The 18177-nt window shown below is 44.0% G+C and overlaps 1 protein-coding gene and 1 long non-coding RNA gene across 8 annotated transcripts in view; one reads left to right on the top strand and one right to left on the bottom strand.

The window, feature by feature from the left end:
- Positions 1-15789, top strand: part of LOC471761 (SUMO-interacting motif-containing protein 1-like) — a 60946-nt gene extending 45157 nt beyond the window's left edge. For 2 of the 7 annotated variants that reach the window (XM_024356823.3, XM_054685279.2), the window contains exons 3-7: positions 1020-1252; positions 2210-2279; positions 8213-8246; positions 9330-9641; positions 9984-10585. In XM_024356823.3, the coding sequence (XP_024212591.1) occupies positions 1020-1252; positions 2210-2279; positions 8213-8246; positions 9330-9641; positions 9984-10108 (774 nt within the window). In that variant the 3' untranslated portion in view covers positions 10109-10585. Of the gene's footprint in view, positions 1-1019; positions 1253-2209; positions 3180-4316; positions 5344-8212; positions 8247-9329; positions 10586-15505 lie in introns of those variants that run through there. The other 5 variants (XM_024356822.3, XM_063810897.1, XM_024356824.3 and 2 more) reach the window with 4 other exon arrangements.
- LOC134809995 (uncharacterized) lies at positions 8965-17477 on the bottom strand. Its single transcript, XR_010157060.1, has 3 exons — positions 16716-17477; positions 9915-10077; positions 8965-9803 (listed from the first exon to the last, which is right to left on the bottom strand). It is a non-coding gene; the product is annotated as an uncharacterized LOC134809995 (long non-coding RNA).
- Positions 17478-18177: the final 700 nt, after the last annotated feature.

Raw genomic sequence — 18177 nt, 5'->3', positions numbered from 1 at the left:
GTTCTCACAAAAAATAAAATGGAATTCTTCTCCTAACAACAAAATGAATTTAAAACTTCTTTCTTATCTATTTCAGTATCTGATATAGTATCACAGCTATCCCTAAGTCTCTAGTTACCCTCACCCCAAAATCAACCTAGGCTACCTCTTGACCCTTTTGTATTTTTCTGTCTATGCTATATTTTAACATAGATGAAATCATGTTATATGTACAATTTTGAATTCTGATTTTTTAACTTTATATGAGCTTTTTCCCATGTCATTAAAAGTTTTTTAGATAAAGCTCTTTTTTGTCTGTTTTGATTTGGAGTCTCGCTCTGTCACCTGGGCTGGAGTGCAGTGGTGCCATCTCGGTTCACTGCAGCCTCCACCTTCTGGGTTTAAGCAGTTCTCATGTCTCAGCCTTCAAGTATCTGGGACTACAGATGCGTGCCACCACGTCTGGCTAATTTTTATATTTTTATTGGAGACGGGGTTTCACCATGTTGGCCAGGCTGCTCTCGAACTCCTGACCTCAAGCAGTTCGCCTGCCTTGGCCTCCCAAAGTGCTGGGATTACAGGCGTGAGCCACTGCACCCATCCTTTTTTTTTTTTTTTTTAAATCATGAAATATTGCAAATGCCTGGAAAACTTTGCTATCTTCAACCTATTCTAGAACCTCTTATTTTTGTATAACATAGAAATCCCGGCTGGGCGTGGGCCTGTAATCCCAGCACTTTGGGAGGCTGAGACGGGCAGATCACAAGGTCAGGAGATCGAGACCATCCTGGCTAACATGGTGAAACCCTGTCTCTACTAAAAATACAAAAGAAAATTAGCCGGGCGTGGTGGTGGGCGCCTGTAGTCCCAGCTACTCTGGAGGCTGAGGCAGGAGAATGGCGTGAACTCAGGAGGCGGAGCTTGCAGTGAGCCGAGATCGCGCCACTGTACTCCAGCCTGGGGGACAGAGTGAGACTCCGTCTCAAAAAAAAAAAAAAAAAAAAAATCCCTCCTAATTTCCTTCTTTTTAATCTCTACAGAACAAGGGTCAAAAATTAGAACCCATCCCTCATCGAAGACTAAGAATGGTAACAAATACCATTGAAGAGAATTTTCCTCTGGGGACTGTGCAGTTTTTGATGGACTTTGTGTCACCCCAGCATTACCCACCAAGAGAAATCGTGGCTCACATCATCCAGAAAATCTTGCTCAGTGGCTCTGAGACTGTGGATGTCCTAAAGGAGGCCTACATGCTTCTCATGAAAATTCAACGGTATGAACCGTAACCTCTGGCTGTTGGCGAATCTTCTAGGGATCTTGGACTCAGGGCATAGCTTTCTCTTGACAGGCTTTTTTAACCTAACCGTTACAGTGGGTGACTTAGTATATTAGTGTTATTTGAATTGCAAATGATAGGAAACCCAGTCCAAACAGACCTTAACTACTGCTAAAAGAGAATTTAATGGCTCGTGTTACTAGAAACCTGGAAACCGAGGAGTGAGATGTGACTTGATTCAGCATACAAAAATGGTTACCAGGGTTCATTCTGCAGCTCTACTTTGGTTCTGTTTTGGGGCCGCCTGAGGTAGCCTCTCAGCCTCAGTTCTGTTTTGGGGCCGCATGTGGTAGCCTCTCAGCCTCAGTTCTGTTTTGGGGCTGCATGTGGTAGCCTCTCAGCCTCAGTTCTGTTTTGGGGCTGCATGTGGTAGCCTCTCAGCCTCAGTTCTGTTTTGGGGCTGCATGTGGTAGCCTCTCAGCCTCAGGCTTTTATGACACTTCCAGTGGGAGAGAGTGTCTTTCCTTTATAGTCACCCAAGAGTTCTGAAATTGAGTCTTGCAGAATTTAATTGGCCTAATGAGAGACATGACCATATCTTTGAGCCAATCACCGTGAATTGAGGCTTAGGACAGCACGATTGGCTAAAAAAGCCACATGCTTCATTTTGGGGTTCTGGTAGGTAAAACTAGTTGGTTAAGAGTAGTGAAGAGTTGGTTTCTTCAGACAAAATTATAGTACTGAAGCTTTCCAAAAGGGGAATGGATACTGGGTAGCAAAAAACAATGAAGTTCCACTACTCTCAGATTGACATGGTATGATACCAGAAGATGAGCAAGAGCATGGAGGATAATCGAGGATAAGAAGAGGCTTCTTCCTTCTATCACCTTCCAGATCCTATCCCTTCTTCCGCTAAATTCTCCATAATTCTAATTGATTTCACTTGACTTTCAGGCTACATCCAGCCAATGCCAAGACAGTGGAGTGGGACTGGAAACTGCTCACCTATGTCATGGAGGAAGAGGTAACAACAATTATAAGATTATATCTTCTGTAGGGGAAGTTTTAACTATAAAGAAAAGTGATACCAGGTGCCATGGCTCACACCTGTAATCCCAGCATTTTCGGAGGCCAAGGCAGTAGGACAGTTTGAGCCCAGGAGTTTAAGGCCAGCCTGGGCAACAAAGTGAGACCCTGTCTCTACAAAAATAAAAATAAAATATTTAGCCAGGCATAGTGATGCATGCCTGTGGTCCCAGCTACACAGAAGGCTGAGGCAGGAGGATTGCTTGAGCCTAGGAGGTCAAGGCTATAGTGATCCATGATTACAACACTGTACTCCAGCCTCGGTGACAGAGCAAGACCCTGTCTTAAAAAAGAAAAGTGACAGTAAATCTGGTAATAAAGTCTATACCATTATTCCCTCCTGATACTCCCACCCCTGCCAAAAAATTCCTATTGAAATGGTATGTGCTATCTTCCCATTCAAGATTTAGTATATTTACTTATCCCTCTCCTTGAGATCCCATTAAAAATAATAGTAAATGAATAGAGAAAGTTATAAATTCATGGCTATGAAAAAAGGGGAAGGATAGCAGATTTGAATGAAGATTAGGGAGACCTACAGAGAATGTAAGAGTGATGACTGATGAAGCTGGGCAGAGAAAGCCACATACATGTAAAGAGGCTACAGCCAAGGAAGGATGAATCTTCACTTTAGAGCACCAGAGAGGTCTTGGACTTAGAAACACAATATCTAATAGAGGGCAAGAGTCAGATGTGGGCTATTGGATATTTATTGAAAGTTTGTGAATGCAACAGCCAACCTCTTCTTTGCTGAGGGCAGAAGGATCAGTAGCCAGGTTACCTACCTTCAGGCAAAAAGTCAGAGAATTTATTGTCTAAAAAAGTTGAATGAGGCCAGGCGCGGTGGCTCATGCCTGTAATCCCAGCACTTTGGGAGGCCAAGACGGGCAGATCACCTGAGGTCGGGAATTTAAGACCAGCCTGCCCAACGTGGAGAAACTCCGTCTCTACGAAAAAATACAAAATTAGCTGGGTGTGGTGGCACATGCCTGTAATCCCAGCTACTCGGGAGGCTGAGGCAGGAGAATCACTTGAACCCGGGAGGTGGAGGTTGCAGTGAGCCCAGATCATGCCATTGCACTCCAGCCTGGGCAGCAAGAGTGAAACTCTGTCTCAAAAACAAACAAACAAACAAACAAAAAAACGTTGAATGAACCGTCTGTAATAAACAAAACAAAGACAGCTAGTGCAGAGTTGGTGCTACACAGGAAGAAGGTCTTCCACATTCTGACCTTTAAGGATCCCCAAGTTTAATTGCCAACTTTTTGTCTGCTCACCTAAAGCAATTGGCTAAAACAAATTACTTAGAATTCTGTACTTAGCCAAACTATCAGTTAAGTGTGAGGATAGAATTAAGACATTTCCAGCTATGCAGGAATTTGAAAATATATCCCCATACCCTGTTTCTTAGGAGGTTACCTGAGGTAGTATATCAAAGGAATGAGGAAGTAATCAAAAAAGGGGGGAGGCATGGGATTCAGGCAACATCAGATTTAATCTAGGAGAGTATTGAAGTCCCAAGATTACAATGAATAGCACACCTAGGAAGCAGTTAGTCCAGATTGGAGTGAAATAACAGAGGGCTTTAAGTAGGAACAATCTGGGAGACATCAGCAAAATGGTAGACTAGGAAGCTCCAGGCCCTTGTTACCCCATGGAGACACCGAATTAACAACCATGTACAGACCAGAATATCACTGTGAGAACTCTAGAGCCGAATTAAGAAGCTTCAGTGCCCAGGCCAATGCCTAACCAAGAACATAGTCTATCAAAAGTGCTAGGAAAGTTTGTGGCATTTTGCATGCCCATGTCCCTCTCCCTCCCCAGCAAAGCATGGTTCAACCAGGAAAAAACCTCCCATACCTTGGCTCTTCCCTTGGGCCAGAAACAAACAGTGGACCATGCATGCAATGTACTGACTTGTCTGGGGGTGTCTGGCCGCCCACCTCGGCCTCCCAAGGTGCTGGGATTACAGGCGTGAGCCACCACACCTGTCCTGGAGTGGGAGGCTGAGATGGGAATATCACCTGAGGTCGGGAGTTCGAGGCCAGCTCAGCCAACATGGTGAAACCCCATCTCTACTAAAAATATAAACATTAGCTGGGTGTGGTGGTGCATGCCTGCAGTCTCAGCTACTCGGGCACAAGAATTGCTTGAACCCAGAAGGTGGAGGTTGCAGTGAGCCAAAATCATGCCACTGCACTCCAGTTTGGGCAACAGAGCAAGACTCTGTCTCAAAAAATAAAACAAGTTATGGGTATATAGTATATAAAGATCTAACTTAAGACATTGATAATATAAATTGCAGTGGAGTAGTAAAGAAGTAGAGGTTTTTGTATGCAACTGAAGTTGTTAAACTAGATTGTTACAACTTTAAGACATGTTATGTGATCTCATTGGTAACTTCAAGTAAGATATCTATAGAATATACCCAAAAGGAAATGGGAAAGAAATCAAAGTATGTCACTACAAAAAAAATCAATGAAAAATGAAGGAAGGCAGTAACAAAGGAAAGGAGGCCTGAAAAGGCTACAAGACATACAGGAAATAATTAATATGGCCATAGTAATTCTTCCCTATCAGTAATTATTTTAAATGCAAATAGATTAAAGTCCCCAATTAAAAGACAGAGATTAGCTGAATGGACTAAAAACCAGGATCCAACTATATGCCATCTACAAGAGTCTTACTTTATATCTTTTCAAATACCAAACTCTTGTGGCCAGGTGCAATGGCTCATGCCTATAATTCCAGCACTTTGGGAGACCAATGTAGAAGGATTGCTTGAAGTCAGGAGTTCAGGACCAGCCTAGACAACATAGAAAGACTCTTGTCTCTAAAAAAGTTTTTTTAATTAGTAGGCATAGTAACACACACCTGTTGTCCCAGCTACTGTGGAGGTTGAGGTGGGAGGATCCCGTGAGCCCAGGAGTTCTAGGCTGCAGTAGGCTATCATAGTGCCACTGCACTCCAGTTGGGTGACAGAGCAAGACCCTGTCTCTAAAAAAAAAAAAAAAGAAAAATAGAAGAACTTGCTGAAAGTGAAAGGCTGAGAAAAGATATTCCTCACAAATGGTAATCCAAAGAGAGTAAGGGTGGCTATACTAATATGAGACAAAAAGACATAAAAACTGTTACAAGTGGCAAAGAAGGACATTATATAATAAAAGGGTCAATTCACCAAGGAGGTATAACAATTACAAATATATATGCACTAAACATCAGACTTCCTAAATATATAAAGCAAACACTGACAGAATTGAAAGAAGAAATAGACAACACAATAATAGTAGGAGATTCAATACCCCACTTTCAATAATGGATAAAATAACCAGACAGAAAATCAATAAGGAAACAGAGCACTCGAACAATACTGTAGGCCACTTAACCGTAGACATACACAGAACATTCCACCCAACAACAGCAGAACACACATTCTTCTCAAGTGTACATGGAATTTTCTCCAGATAGACGACATGTTGGGCCACAAAACAAGACTTAAAATATAAAAACATTGACATTCTACCAGGTATCTTCCAATCACAATGGGATGAAACCAGAAATCAATGGCAGGATGAAATCTGGAAAACCCACAAATACGTGGCAACTAAATAACACACAACAATGGTTCAGAGAAAAAAAATCTCATGGGAAATTTTAAAATACCTTGAGACAAATTAAAATGGAAATACAACATACAAAAACTTATGGATGCAGCAAAAGCAGCACTAAGAAGTTACAGATGTAAATAAATGCTTGCATTAAAAAAGAAGAAAGCTCTCAAACCAACAACCTGACTATATCTAAAGTAGGAAAAGAAGAAACTGAACCCAAAGTTAGCAGAGGAAGGTAATAGTAAAGATTAGAGCAGAGATAAATGGAGAATAGGGAAAAAATGAACAAAATCAAGATATGGGGTTTTTAAACATTTCATTTGTTTGTTTTGAGGCAGAGTCTCACTCTGTCACCCAGGCTGGAGCTCACTAGCACAATTATAGCTTACTGAAACCTTGAACTCCTGGGCTCAAGCTATCCTCCAGCCGCAGCCTCTCAAGTAGCTGGGAAAACAAGCATGCGTCACCATACTCAGCTAATTTTTTTATTATTTTTTGTAGCGGTGGGAATCTAGCTAAGTTGCCCAGGCTGGTCTTGAACTCTTGGCCTCAAGTGATCCTCCCACCTTTGCCTCCCAGAGTACTAGGATTACAGACATGAGCCACTGCACCGAGCCACAGAGTTGGGTTTTTGAAAAGATCAAAACTAACAAACTCTTAACTAGATTAAAAAAGAGAGAAGATTCAAATTACTAAAAACAGCATTGATAGCTCAGTGATAGAATTTTTAAAAATTACTAAAATCTGAAATGAAAGAGGGGGCATTACAACCAGTGCCACAGAAATAAAAAGGATTAAAAGAGAATACTACCAACAATTATACCCCCAATAAACTGGATAACCTAGAATAAATGGAGTAATTCCTAGAAACCTACCAAGATTGACTCGTGAGGAAATAAAAAATCTGAACAGAACAATAGCTAGTAAGGAGATAGAATCAGTAATCAAAAACCTTTCAACAAAAAAGCCTAGAACAAGGTGGCTTCACTAGTAAATTTGGCCAAACATTTAAATAAAAATTAACACCAATCCTCCTCAGACTTTTCCAAAAAACAGAGGAGAGATAACTTATTTCAGCTTATTCTGTGAGGCCAGCATTACCCTGTGATATGGTTTGGCCGTGTGCCCACCCAAATCTCATCTTGCATTGTAGCTCCCATAATTCTCACGTGTTATGGGAGGGACCTGGTGGTAGGTAATTGAATCACTGGGGCGGGTTTTCCTGTGATGTTCTCATAATAGTAAATAAATCTCATGAGATCTGATGGTTTTATAAAGGGGAGTTCCCCTACACAGGCTCTCTTGCCTACTGCCATGTAAGACGTGACTTTGCTCCTCATTTGCCTTTTGCCATGATTGTGAGGCCTCCCCAGCCATGTGGAACTGTAAGTCAACTAAACCTTTTTCCTTTATAAATTACCCAGTCTAGGATATGTCTTTATTAGTAGCATGATACACCCTAATATCAAAGCCAGATCAAAAAAACTACAAGCAGCTGGGTGCAGTGGCTCATGCCTGCATTCCCAGCACTTTGGGAGGCCAAGGTGGGCAGATTGCTTGAGGCCAGGAGTTCAAGACCAGCATGGCCAACATGGTGAAACCCCATCTCCGCTAAAGATAACAAAAATTAACCGAGTATGGTGGCGTGCACCTGAAATCTCAACTACTGGGGAGGCTGAGGCAGGAGAATCGCCTGAACCTCGGAGGCAGGGGTTGCAGTGAGCCAAGATGGTGCCACTGCACTCCACCCTGGGCGATAGAGCGAGACTCTGTCTCAAAAAAAAAAAAAGGAAAAGTAAAAAACTACAATAAAACTGCCAACCAATATACCTGTTAAATGTTGATGAAGAAATCCTCAACAAAATAGTAACAAACTAAAATTCAACAGCACATTAAAAGGATATGCAGTCATCCCTTGGTTGACTACATGGGTGGACTGGTTCCAGGACCTCCCTTGGATACCAAAATTTGTATTTGCTTCCTGGCAACTGTGGGGTAACATTCTCTACACCAAACATTGCAAACTCAACTGTCTACAAGAGCCAAGTAAGTGCCCTAATGAGTGAAGTCGGCCAGGCAGGAACTGAGAATTATAGAAGGGAGGTGTCCACCGTCACCCTTGCTTGGAATGCAGCCCTCCAAGACCTGGTCTTACTATTTTTAAGAGAGCTGGTGATCCAACTTTCTTTTTTTTTAATTCATAGTTTTTTTATGTTTTTACATCTTTATTTTTATGTATTTATTTTTATTTCTATAGGTTTTGGGGGAACAGATGGTGTTTGGGTACATAGGTAAGTTCTCCAGTGGTGATTACTGAGATTTTGGGGCACCCATCACCCGAGCAGTGTACACTGTACCCAATGTGCAGTCTTTTATCCCTCGCCCACTTCTCACCCTTCCCCCTGAGTCCCCAAAGTCCACTGTATCATTCTTATGCCTTTGCATGCTCATAGCTGAGCTCCCACTTATATGTGAGAATATACATTTGGTTTTTCATCCCTGAGTTACTTCACTTAGAATAATGAAATCCCCATACACCTAGGTTCAGGGCTCCTCCCCAGGAAACTTCTGAGGTTTGGGGAGTCCCAGGAGAGAAGTTAGGAAACTCTGGCCTCCATCCCCTCCCTGTAGCAGCCAAAGTTCTTAGGGATTTAGAGGCGATTTTCTTTTGTCCTTTCTAAGAATTGACATCATTGGTCTCATCTAGACTTGCTTCAAGCCCTACTGATGAACCTTTGACAGAGTCTTCCCCCCAATCTGACCCTTCTCCATTTTTCCAGAAAAGGGATTAGATAGGAAAGTCACATATCCAGGGGCCTGCAGCCTGTGACTTCAGAACTGGAAGTCTAAACCCTACAGCCCCTTCTTCTTCTGAGCCACCTACTATTGTTGCAGAATTGTGTGACTGAGTCTTGTCTCCTTAAAACGGCCGTAAACTCTTGAGTGCAAGGATTGTATTAGTCAGAGTAAAGCTATGCTGCTATAAAAAATAGTCCCTACATGCAAAGGTTCAATACAGTAGATGTTTATTTCCTGCTTACAAGGCAGTCTTCAGCATGTGTATGTCCATGTGGTCATTCAGGGATCCAGGCTCCTTGTGTTTTCTGGCTCCACCTCACCCTAGTTCCTAATCATCATCCATATCCACCTGATGGAATAGAAAATAGCGTGAGGTGTGTTCCCAGGAGGCTTTGCATGGGTTAGACCTGGAGGGCAAACACATCACGTCTGCTTATGTTCCATCTGGAAAAACATTTGAGTTGCCACAGCAAATTGCTAGTGAGAATGAGAGATGGAGTTCCCTGTGTCTCCAAGAAGGGGATGACTTTGGCAGAGCAGCTCTTCTGTTCCCTGACTTCTCTTTCTCCTGCCAGAACCCAGCACCGAGAGGGACCATCAGAGGATGTTCCATGAGAACTTGGTGAGGGTTGTGGAGAGGTTGGCTGGTGCTTCTCCGTCTTCATACAGATGTCCAGACAGGGGACCAGAAGTCTCAGGTCTGAGCTCTACCTGGAAGCCCCTCACGTCTGTAGCCATCAAACCTCCAGATAAGACGAGCCCTGAAGCATTTTGGTTGCATCAGAAAACAGATGGAAGGCCAGTCTTCACAGATGCATATACTTCATCCTGGCTTCCACCCACAGAGGTTGCATCTGTGCAGAAATTCATCCCAGAGCACCAGGCAGGTGGGTATCAACTCCTGCTGAGATTTCGCTGTATCAGGAAACTCATGCATCTGGTGCAACTGTCCCGGAGTGGCTCTGACAGTCCAGGGCTGGGCAGTGGAGACACTGATGACAGCCTTGAGCAGAGTGGTTTTAGTAGGAATGGCAGAGACAAAAGCCAGGCTAGAGGAGTTTAAGGAAGGAACAGAGGTAAGTAAGCTAGAAATGAACTTTTCCAGTCACTTGGAAAAAATAAGACCAAAGATGATTATGCATATCACAACTGATACACACATAGCCCAGGGCCAGGTTCCCTCCTCTCTGGAACCCCTGATTACTGCTGGTGCTGTTTTATCTCCCCAGGTAGCCACTGTGTCTTTATCTCCCTCCAGAGAAGCAACACGCTCCAGACTCTGATGCACTGGAGGCAGGAGACAGCTGCAGGTGGTGGTGTGCTCTGGAAGAGTAGAAACAGAGACCCCTCATAGATACCCTGTCTTCAGAATAGACCTAGGCTCTTCACCCCACCACCCCTGCCACCACCCCACCCAAGCCACTGCAGTGTCTTGCCCAGACAAGGGGCATGGCCAACTAACTGATCCCTCAGATCTTGCCCTGGTCCCCCTAAGATAACTCTTTATATGGCAGCTTTCTCCATCTTAGCACTTTGGGAGGCCGAGACAGGTGGACTGCCTGAGCTCAGGAGTTCAAGACCAGCCTGGGCAACATGGTGAAGTCCAGTCTGTATTAAAACTATAAAAAATTAGCTGGGCATGGTGGCGCACACCTCTAATCCCAACTACTGTGGAGGCTGAGGCATGAGAATCACTTGAACCTGGGAGGCAGAGGATGCAGTGAGCCGAGATGGTGCCACTTCACTCCAGCCTGGACAACAGAGCAAGACTCTGTCTAAAACAACAACAACAAAAACAAACAAAAGAAGGAAGAAAGAAGGGAGGGAAGGAGGGAAAGAGAAAGGAAAGAAGGAAGGAAAGAGAAAGAGAAAACACTATAACAGAGATGATGAAGGCATTTGATGGGACCATCAGTAGACTGGACATAGATGAGGAAAAAATCAGCCTGAAGATATGTTAATAGAACCTTCCCAAACTGTAATGCAAAGAAAAAAATGGGGAAAAAACAGATTATACAAGAACTGTGGGATATTTTCAAAAGGTATAATATATGCACAATTGAAACACCACAAGGAGAAGAAAGGGAGAACAGAGCAGAAGAATCGTGAAAGTTATAATGGCTCCCAGTTTTCCAAAAGTAAAGGCAGACCCCAAGCCACAGATCCAGTAAGCTTAGAGAACACCAAATAGGATACATACTTAAAAAAAAAAATCAACACCTACATATATCATATTCAAACTGTAGAAAACCAAAGACAAACACAAAATCTTGAAAGAAGCCATAGAAAAAAACCCAGCTTACTTATACAGGAAACAAATAAGAATTACAGCCTTCTTGTCAGACACCACGCAAGCAAGAAGAGAAAAGGGTGAAATATGTAAAGTGTTGAAAGAGAAAACTGGCCGGGCACAGTGGCTCACGCCGGTAATCCCAGCACTTTGGAAGGCCGAGGTGGGTGGATCACGAGGTCAGGATTTCAAGACCATCCTGGCTAACACGGTGAAACCCCGTCTCTACTAAAAATACAAAAAAATTAGCCAGGCGTGGTGGCAGACGCCTGTAGTCCCAGCTACTCGGGAGGCTGAGGCAGGAGAATGGCGTGAACCCGGGAGGTGGAGCTTGCAGTGAGCCGAGATCGCGCCATTGCACTCCAGCTAGGGCGACAGAGCAAGACTCTGCCTCAAAAAAAAAAAAAAAAAAAAGAAAACCCCATCAACCTAGATTTCTATATCCAGCAAAAGTATCCTTCAAAAGTGAAGAAAACATTGTGTATGTAAAGGCTACAGAATGGTGGATTTTATGATGGTTTAAAAATGGTGACATCCATGTTATAGAAATTTTTTGCTCTCACTAAAAGAATGAAAGAGAAACAAAAACTTTTTGAGGGCCAGGCACGGTGGCTCACACCTGTAATCGCAGCACTTTGAGAGGCCAAGGCAGGAAGATCGCTTGAGCCCAGGAGTTTGAGACAAGCCTGAGTGACATAGTGAGACCCCAACTTTACAAAACAATTAAAAATTAGCTGAGTGTGGTGGCACGGTCCTGTAGTCCCAGCTACTTGGGAGGCTGAAGTGGGATCCTTTGAGCCTGAGAGGTCGAGGCTGCAGTGAACCGTGTTTGGCCACTGCACTGCAGCCTGGGTGACAGTCAAGACCCTGTTTCAAAACAAAACAAAACAAAAAAAACTTTCTCAGACAAGCAAAAAAATGAGAGTTATTGCCAGCCAATCTGCCCTACAAAACATGTTAAAAGCAGCTCTTAAGGGAGAAGGGAAGAGATATAGGTTAGAAACTCAGATCCACATAAAGGAACTGTCAGGAAAGGAATACATGAAGACAATAGAAAATCTTTTACATTTCCTATTCTTAGTTGATCTAGTAGGTAACTGCCTGGCTAAAGTAATAATAGTAACATTGTGTTGGGGTCCATAGTAAAGGATAGGTGAAATCAAGAATAGCACTCTTACAAGGGTGAGGAGAGAGGAACTGGGAATACTCTGCTAGAAGACACCTGCACTGCCCATGAAGTGGTAAAGTGCAATTTGAAAGTGGATGTTGATTAGTTGCAAATCTATATTGCGAACTCTAGGACAATGAATTAAAATATTTTGAAAGAAGTATAATTATAATGCTAGAAAGTAAAAAGAGTGGAATCATGTAAAATTCTCAGTTAAACCAGAAAAGACAGAAAAAGAAGGGAAGGTAAGAAAAACAAGGACAAGTGCACCTGCTAGAAAACAGCGGCAGACATGGTAGATATTAATCCAACTATCTCAATAATCACTTTAAATGTGAATGGCGCTAAATATACCAACTAAAACACAAAGACTGCCAGTAGATTAAAAAAAAAAGACCCAATGATATGTTGTCTGTAAAAAAACCCATTTTAAATATAAAGACACAAATAGCATAAAAATAAAGGTATAAAGAAAGATATACCATGTTAGTACTAATCAAAAGAAAACTGGAGTAGCAGTATTGATATCAGATAAGGCAAACTTCAGAGGGAGAAAAATGATCAGGGATAAAGAGGGGCATTATATAATAAGAGGGTCAATACTCCAAGAAGACATTGTTAAATCCTTAATGTGTATGCACCTAACAACAGAGCATCAACGTATGTGAAGCAAAAACTAATAGAACTGCAAGAGAAATAGACAAGTCCACTATTATAGTTGGAGACTTCAACACTCTTCTATCAGTAATTGACACATTTAGCAGGCAAAAAAATCAGTAAGGATATAGCTGAACTGGACAATACTGTCAAGCCACTGAATCTAATTGACATTTACAGTATACTTCATTCAACAGAGTACATATTCTTCTCAAGCTCACAGGAAACATCCACCAAGATAGACTACATACTTGGCCTTAAGATACATCTTACAAATTTCAAAGAATACAAACCATATAAAGTGTGCTCTCAGAGGAAATTAAACAAAATCAAAAACAGAAACGTAGATGGGAAATCTCAAAATAACTGGAGATTAAACAAAACACTTCTAGATACCAGATGGGTCAAAGAAGAAGTCTGAACAGAAATTTTAAAATATTTTGAACTAAATAAAAATGAAAATACAATGTATCAAAATTTATAGGAAGCAGTGAAAGTAGTGCTTGGAGATAAATTATAATATTGAATGCCTATATTAGAAGATATTAAAAAGATTTAAAATTCATAATCTAAGTTTCCATCTTAGGAAACTAGAGAAGAAAGATCAGTGTAAGCCTAAAGCAAGCAAAGGGATAGAAATAAAAATTATAGTAGAAATCAATAAAATAGAAAACAAGAAACCAATAGAAAAATTCAATGAAGTAAAAATGTGCTAATTTGTGCAGCAGCAATAGAAAAAAGAAATAAAAACAGTACTTTCACAGGTCAGTAAAATGTATAAACCTCTAGCTAAGCTAACTAAGAAAAAAAAAAACAGATTGCTGATAACAGAAATGAGAAAGGGGTCATCACTACTGATCCCAAGGACATTAAAAAGATAACAAAAGAATATTATGAGCAACTCTGTACCCACAGATTTGATAGCTTAGGTGAAACAGATCAATTTCTTGAAAGACACAAACAACCAAAACTCACACAGGGAAAAGAGATGATCTGAATAGGCCTATATCTATTATGGAAATTGATAAATTATGGAAGTCAATAAACAACCTTGCAAACAAGAAAGCACCAGACCCAGTGGTTTTGTTGTCAAATCTAGCAAACATTATGGAAGAAATGGTACCAATTCTCTACATTCTCTTCCCAAAAAATAGAAGTGAAGGGAATACTTCCTAACTCATTTCATGAAGTTAGCATTTCTTGTATCAAAATCAGATAAAAACGTTGGAAGAAAGGAAAACTACAGACCAATACCTCTCATGAACATAGATCAGCGGTCTCCAACCTTTTTGGCAACAGGTACCAGTTTTATGGAAGATAATTTTTCCATGGGACATGGTGGGTGGGGCAGGTGGTTTCGGGATGAAACTGTTGCACCTCAGATCATCAGGCATTAGTTAGATTCTCATAAGGAGCTTGCAACCTAGATCCCTCATATGTGCTGTTCACAATAGGGTTCACACTCCTGAGAATCTAATGCTGTCGCTGATCTGACTAGAGGCAGAGCTCAGGTGGCAATCCTGGCTCACCTGCCACTCACCTCCTGCTATGTGGCCTGATACTGTTACTAGTCCCAGGCCTGAGGGTTAGGGATCCCTGATATAAATGCAACTATTAGCAAAATATTCGCAAATTGAATTTATGAATAAATGTGAATCTGTGAATACACCACAATTTAACAGGATTTATTTCATATGTGCAAAACAGGTTTAACATTTTAAAAACCAACATAGGCCAGGTGTGGTGGCTCACGCTTGTAATTTTAACACTTTGGGGGGCCAAGATGGGCAGATTACCTGAGGTGAGGAGTTCGAGACCAGCCTGGCCAATAAGGCGAAACCCTGTCTCTACTAAAAATACAAAAATTAGCTGGGCTTGGCGGTGCATGCCTGTAGTCCCATATACTCGGGAGGTTGAGGCAGAAGAATCGCTTGAACCCGGGAGGCAGAGGTTGCAATGAGCCGAGATTGCACCACTGCACTCCAGCCTGGGCGACAGAGCGAGACTCCATCTCAAAAAAAAAAAAAAAAAAAATTACGGTGCCTAATAGCTCCCTCAGCTACAATCCACTGCTGTTACACTGGAGCCCCGTTGTTGTGGTGGTATGATTTAGGAAACGGGGAAGCACGTTTCTAATTTTATGATTAAATCTTGGTCTTTTAGTGCATCCGTATCCCTGGTGTCTTCACAGGTGTCTTAGCTTTGTCCCACCTCCTTAGGTGAGACAGGAAGGCTAGAGGCGGCTGGAGCTGGGTGACTGTCGTAGGGCCTCAGTAAGACAGGCTCTTTTTTCTTGTTATAGAGATCGCTCTTGGTGTTTTTATTATATTTATTTATTTATTTATTTATTTATTTATTTATTTATTTATTTAGAGACGGAGTTTTGCTCTTGTTGCCCAGGGTGGAATGCAATGGCGCGATCTCAGCTCACTGCAGCCTTCTGCCTCTAGGGTTCAAGCGATTCTCCTGCCTTGGCGTCCCGAGTAGCTGGGATTACAGGTGCCTGCCACCATGCCCAGCTAATTTTTTTTTTTTTTTTTTTAGTAGAGATGGGGTTTTGCCAAGCTGTTTACATGTTGATGCTGAAACTGAAAGTTGCTGTTCTCTTTTTTTGTTTTGTAAAATATGTTCTCAAGGCATGAGGGCTGAGATAGCAAAAAGGCCATGTGTCCGTCCATTTGGCCTTTTGGGAAACAGTCTGCAGTGGAGTCGACCCTCCGTGAAGGGAAGGCCTGATGGCGTCTGATTGATCCTGCTAGGGAGGGCTCCTACTGGCTCTGGGGGCTTAGCATCCCCACGCCCACTCCCCTGCCTCATTCTGGCTTCACCATCTCTCCCTTGGACTGGGTGCTCTCCTTCCTCAGACTCCACCCTGCAGTCCACCCTGGCTCCCCCAAAGGATCTGTGTCATAGAACACAGGTAAGTGTTCAAAAGTTCTCCCCTGGCCGGGCTCACACACATAATTCCAGCACTCTGGGAGGCTGAGGCGGGCAGATTGCAAACATAGTGAAACCATCTCTCTACTAAGAAAATACAAAAAATTAGCCAGGCGTGGTCCCACATGCCTGTAATCCCAGCTACTCCGGAAGCTGAGGCAGGAGAATCTCGAACCCGGGAGGCAGAGGTTGCAGTGAGCCGAGATCGCGCCACTGCACTCGAGCCTTGGCCACAGAGTGAGAGAGGCCCTGTCTCAAAAAGAACAACAAAAAAAGTTCTCCCATGCTTGAAACTTCTCAAAGCCCCTGCACCCCTAGAATAAAGTACAAGTTGCTTAGTGTGGCATTCACAGATCCTCATGACTCACCCCAGCCTTCCCTCTGCTGCCCACCTCCCCACTTCTGCACAGTATCGTGGGTGCCAGGAACACTCCAGCTGCTCCTGGGTACCTGACACACATGCTGGCTCCAGGCTGCCTGCCTTTGCACATGATGATCCCTTCCCTTTCCTGCTGACAAATTCTCCACCAGCAAGACTTTGCCTCCTCGGGGAAGCCTTCCCCAAGCACTCCACACAGCTCTCATTTACAGTGCCACACTCTGGGTCCCACTAATGCCCCATCGGCGCTCCTCAGCACCCAGCAGCAGAATCCCTGTCTTCCTCGAGGCAGCGGAGCCTGAGGCAGATCCTCTGCATCTCCACCATGCCCCTGTTTTCCTCTCAGCCCTCCCCATCTGCCCTTTCCAGCAGGGGAGAGGAGGGAGGCCTGCAGGGAAGGAACACCTGCTCATGGGCACCTGCTATACAGGGCAAAGGGGAAGAAACCTGGCTCTGAAAGTGGATTCCAGGGGTTCCCAATCCCAGCCCCCCATCCCTTACAGCTCTGGGACCTTGGGCAAGCTACTTGCCTGTCTGTGCTTTGCCTTCCTGATGTACAGAACCAGTGAATTAGGACCCAGCTCTTAGGTAGGGAGGCCTAAGTGAAATGCGGTGTGGAGAATTTGGTTATCTGGTGAATGTTCAACAAGGGATGGTTATTATTATTGCAACCACCGCCTCACTGGCCAAGCGCTGTGCCAGGTGCTCCTACATCCTGGGTAGGTTTCGGCCACGCCCTGGCCAGCGAGGCAGGGATGTCAAGTCCATTCCACGAAGGAGGCAAGTGGGGCACTGAGGCGGCACAGGACTGCCGCTTCTCACCACCCATGGCTCAGGTGTCTCCCACTCTCCTGGAGAGTGGTGGAAGCCCAGGATGCAGAGTGAGGGGAGCTGCAGATTTGGAACGCGTCAGGCCCAGCCTGGAGTGCCCAGCACAGCCTTGAAGATGGAGGTGGGGGTGGCGGTCAAGGGAAGCAACAGGCTGCAGGGCTAGGGATGCACCTAAGCTCAGGTGTCAGCTGATCTCAGAAGGCGGAGGGACCTTCGCTTTTCTTCTGCTCATTGCACTCCCCCAGTGCAGGTGGAAAGGAAGGAACCTCCATTTTCTGAGGTCTTCCTATGTGACAGGAGAGTGCAGAGCTGGGAGCTTTGATATTACACCTGTTCCCACCAACTCCCAAGAGAGGGTGTTACTGCCTGGTGTCCATGTCAGTCCAAGATGAAGCAGCTGGGATTGTCCAGGGAACTGGCACAGTCCCCTCTCCACCACCCCTGCACTAGAGTCGAGGCCTGTCTGCCCATCACAATAGTGGGTGTGGCTGAATCGATGGGGAAGGTCAATTTAGGATCACAAAGACCCTGGACTAAACACCTGAACCTGAAGCTTTACCCCAGCCCTTTCTGCTTAAATCCCTCGGCTTATACACAGGTTACACAGTGCGCAACCCACACAACTGCACACAGCAGCCCTGATCATCCTCAGAGGAGAAGTCTTTTGAACCTGAGCTGTGGATTCCACCTTCCTGAGCTCTGGGATGGTGCTCAGGAATCCCTTCCTTCAGGACTCCAGGTGTCCTGGTGTTAAAACAAACCCACATTACTGGGGCCTGATGGTCTCCTCTGCCTTCTGCCTTGCATCTTTGGCAGCCAAATGCCTTGGAGTGGCCTACATGCAGGGTCCCTTGCCTCCCACTCTCATGGGCTCTGGGCTTCCCTCCAAGTGATTCCCCCAAGAGCACTCCCCAGTTCATGTCTTCTCACTGCTCCTGGGCATTCGGTGACCACTGTAATCCCTCTGTGCTGAGGGAACACCACAGGGATCCTCCCACTTCTCCCCTTCTCCTCCCCACTCAAGCCATGACCCGAGGCACCGGCTGAGTGCCCTGCCTGCCTCTCTCCAGTCCTGTGGGTGAATCTCCTCAGCCGCTCTCCCTCCTCCGTGTCTCAGTGAGGCCGGAGGAAGCTTACCCAGAGAGAGCCTGAAGGTGGTAA

The sequence above is a fragment of the Pan troglodytes genome, chromosome 4 (assembly GCF_028858775.2).
Source record: "Pan troglodytes isolate AG18354 chromosome 4, NHGRI_mPanTro3-v2.0_pri, whole genome shotgun sequence".
Taxonomy (NCBI): Eukaryota; Metazoa; Chordata; class Mammalia; order Primates; family Hominidae; genus Pan; species Pan troglodytes.
This window is presented reverse-complemented; position numbering and strand designations above follow the sequence as displayed.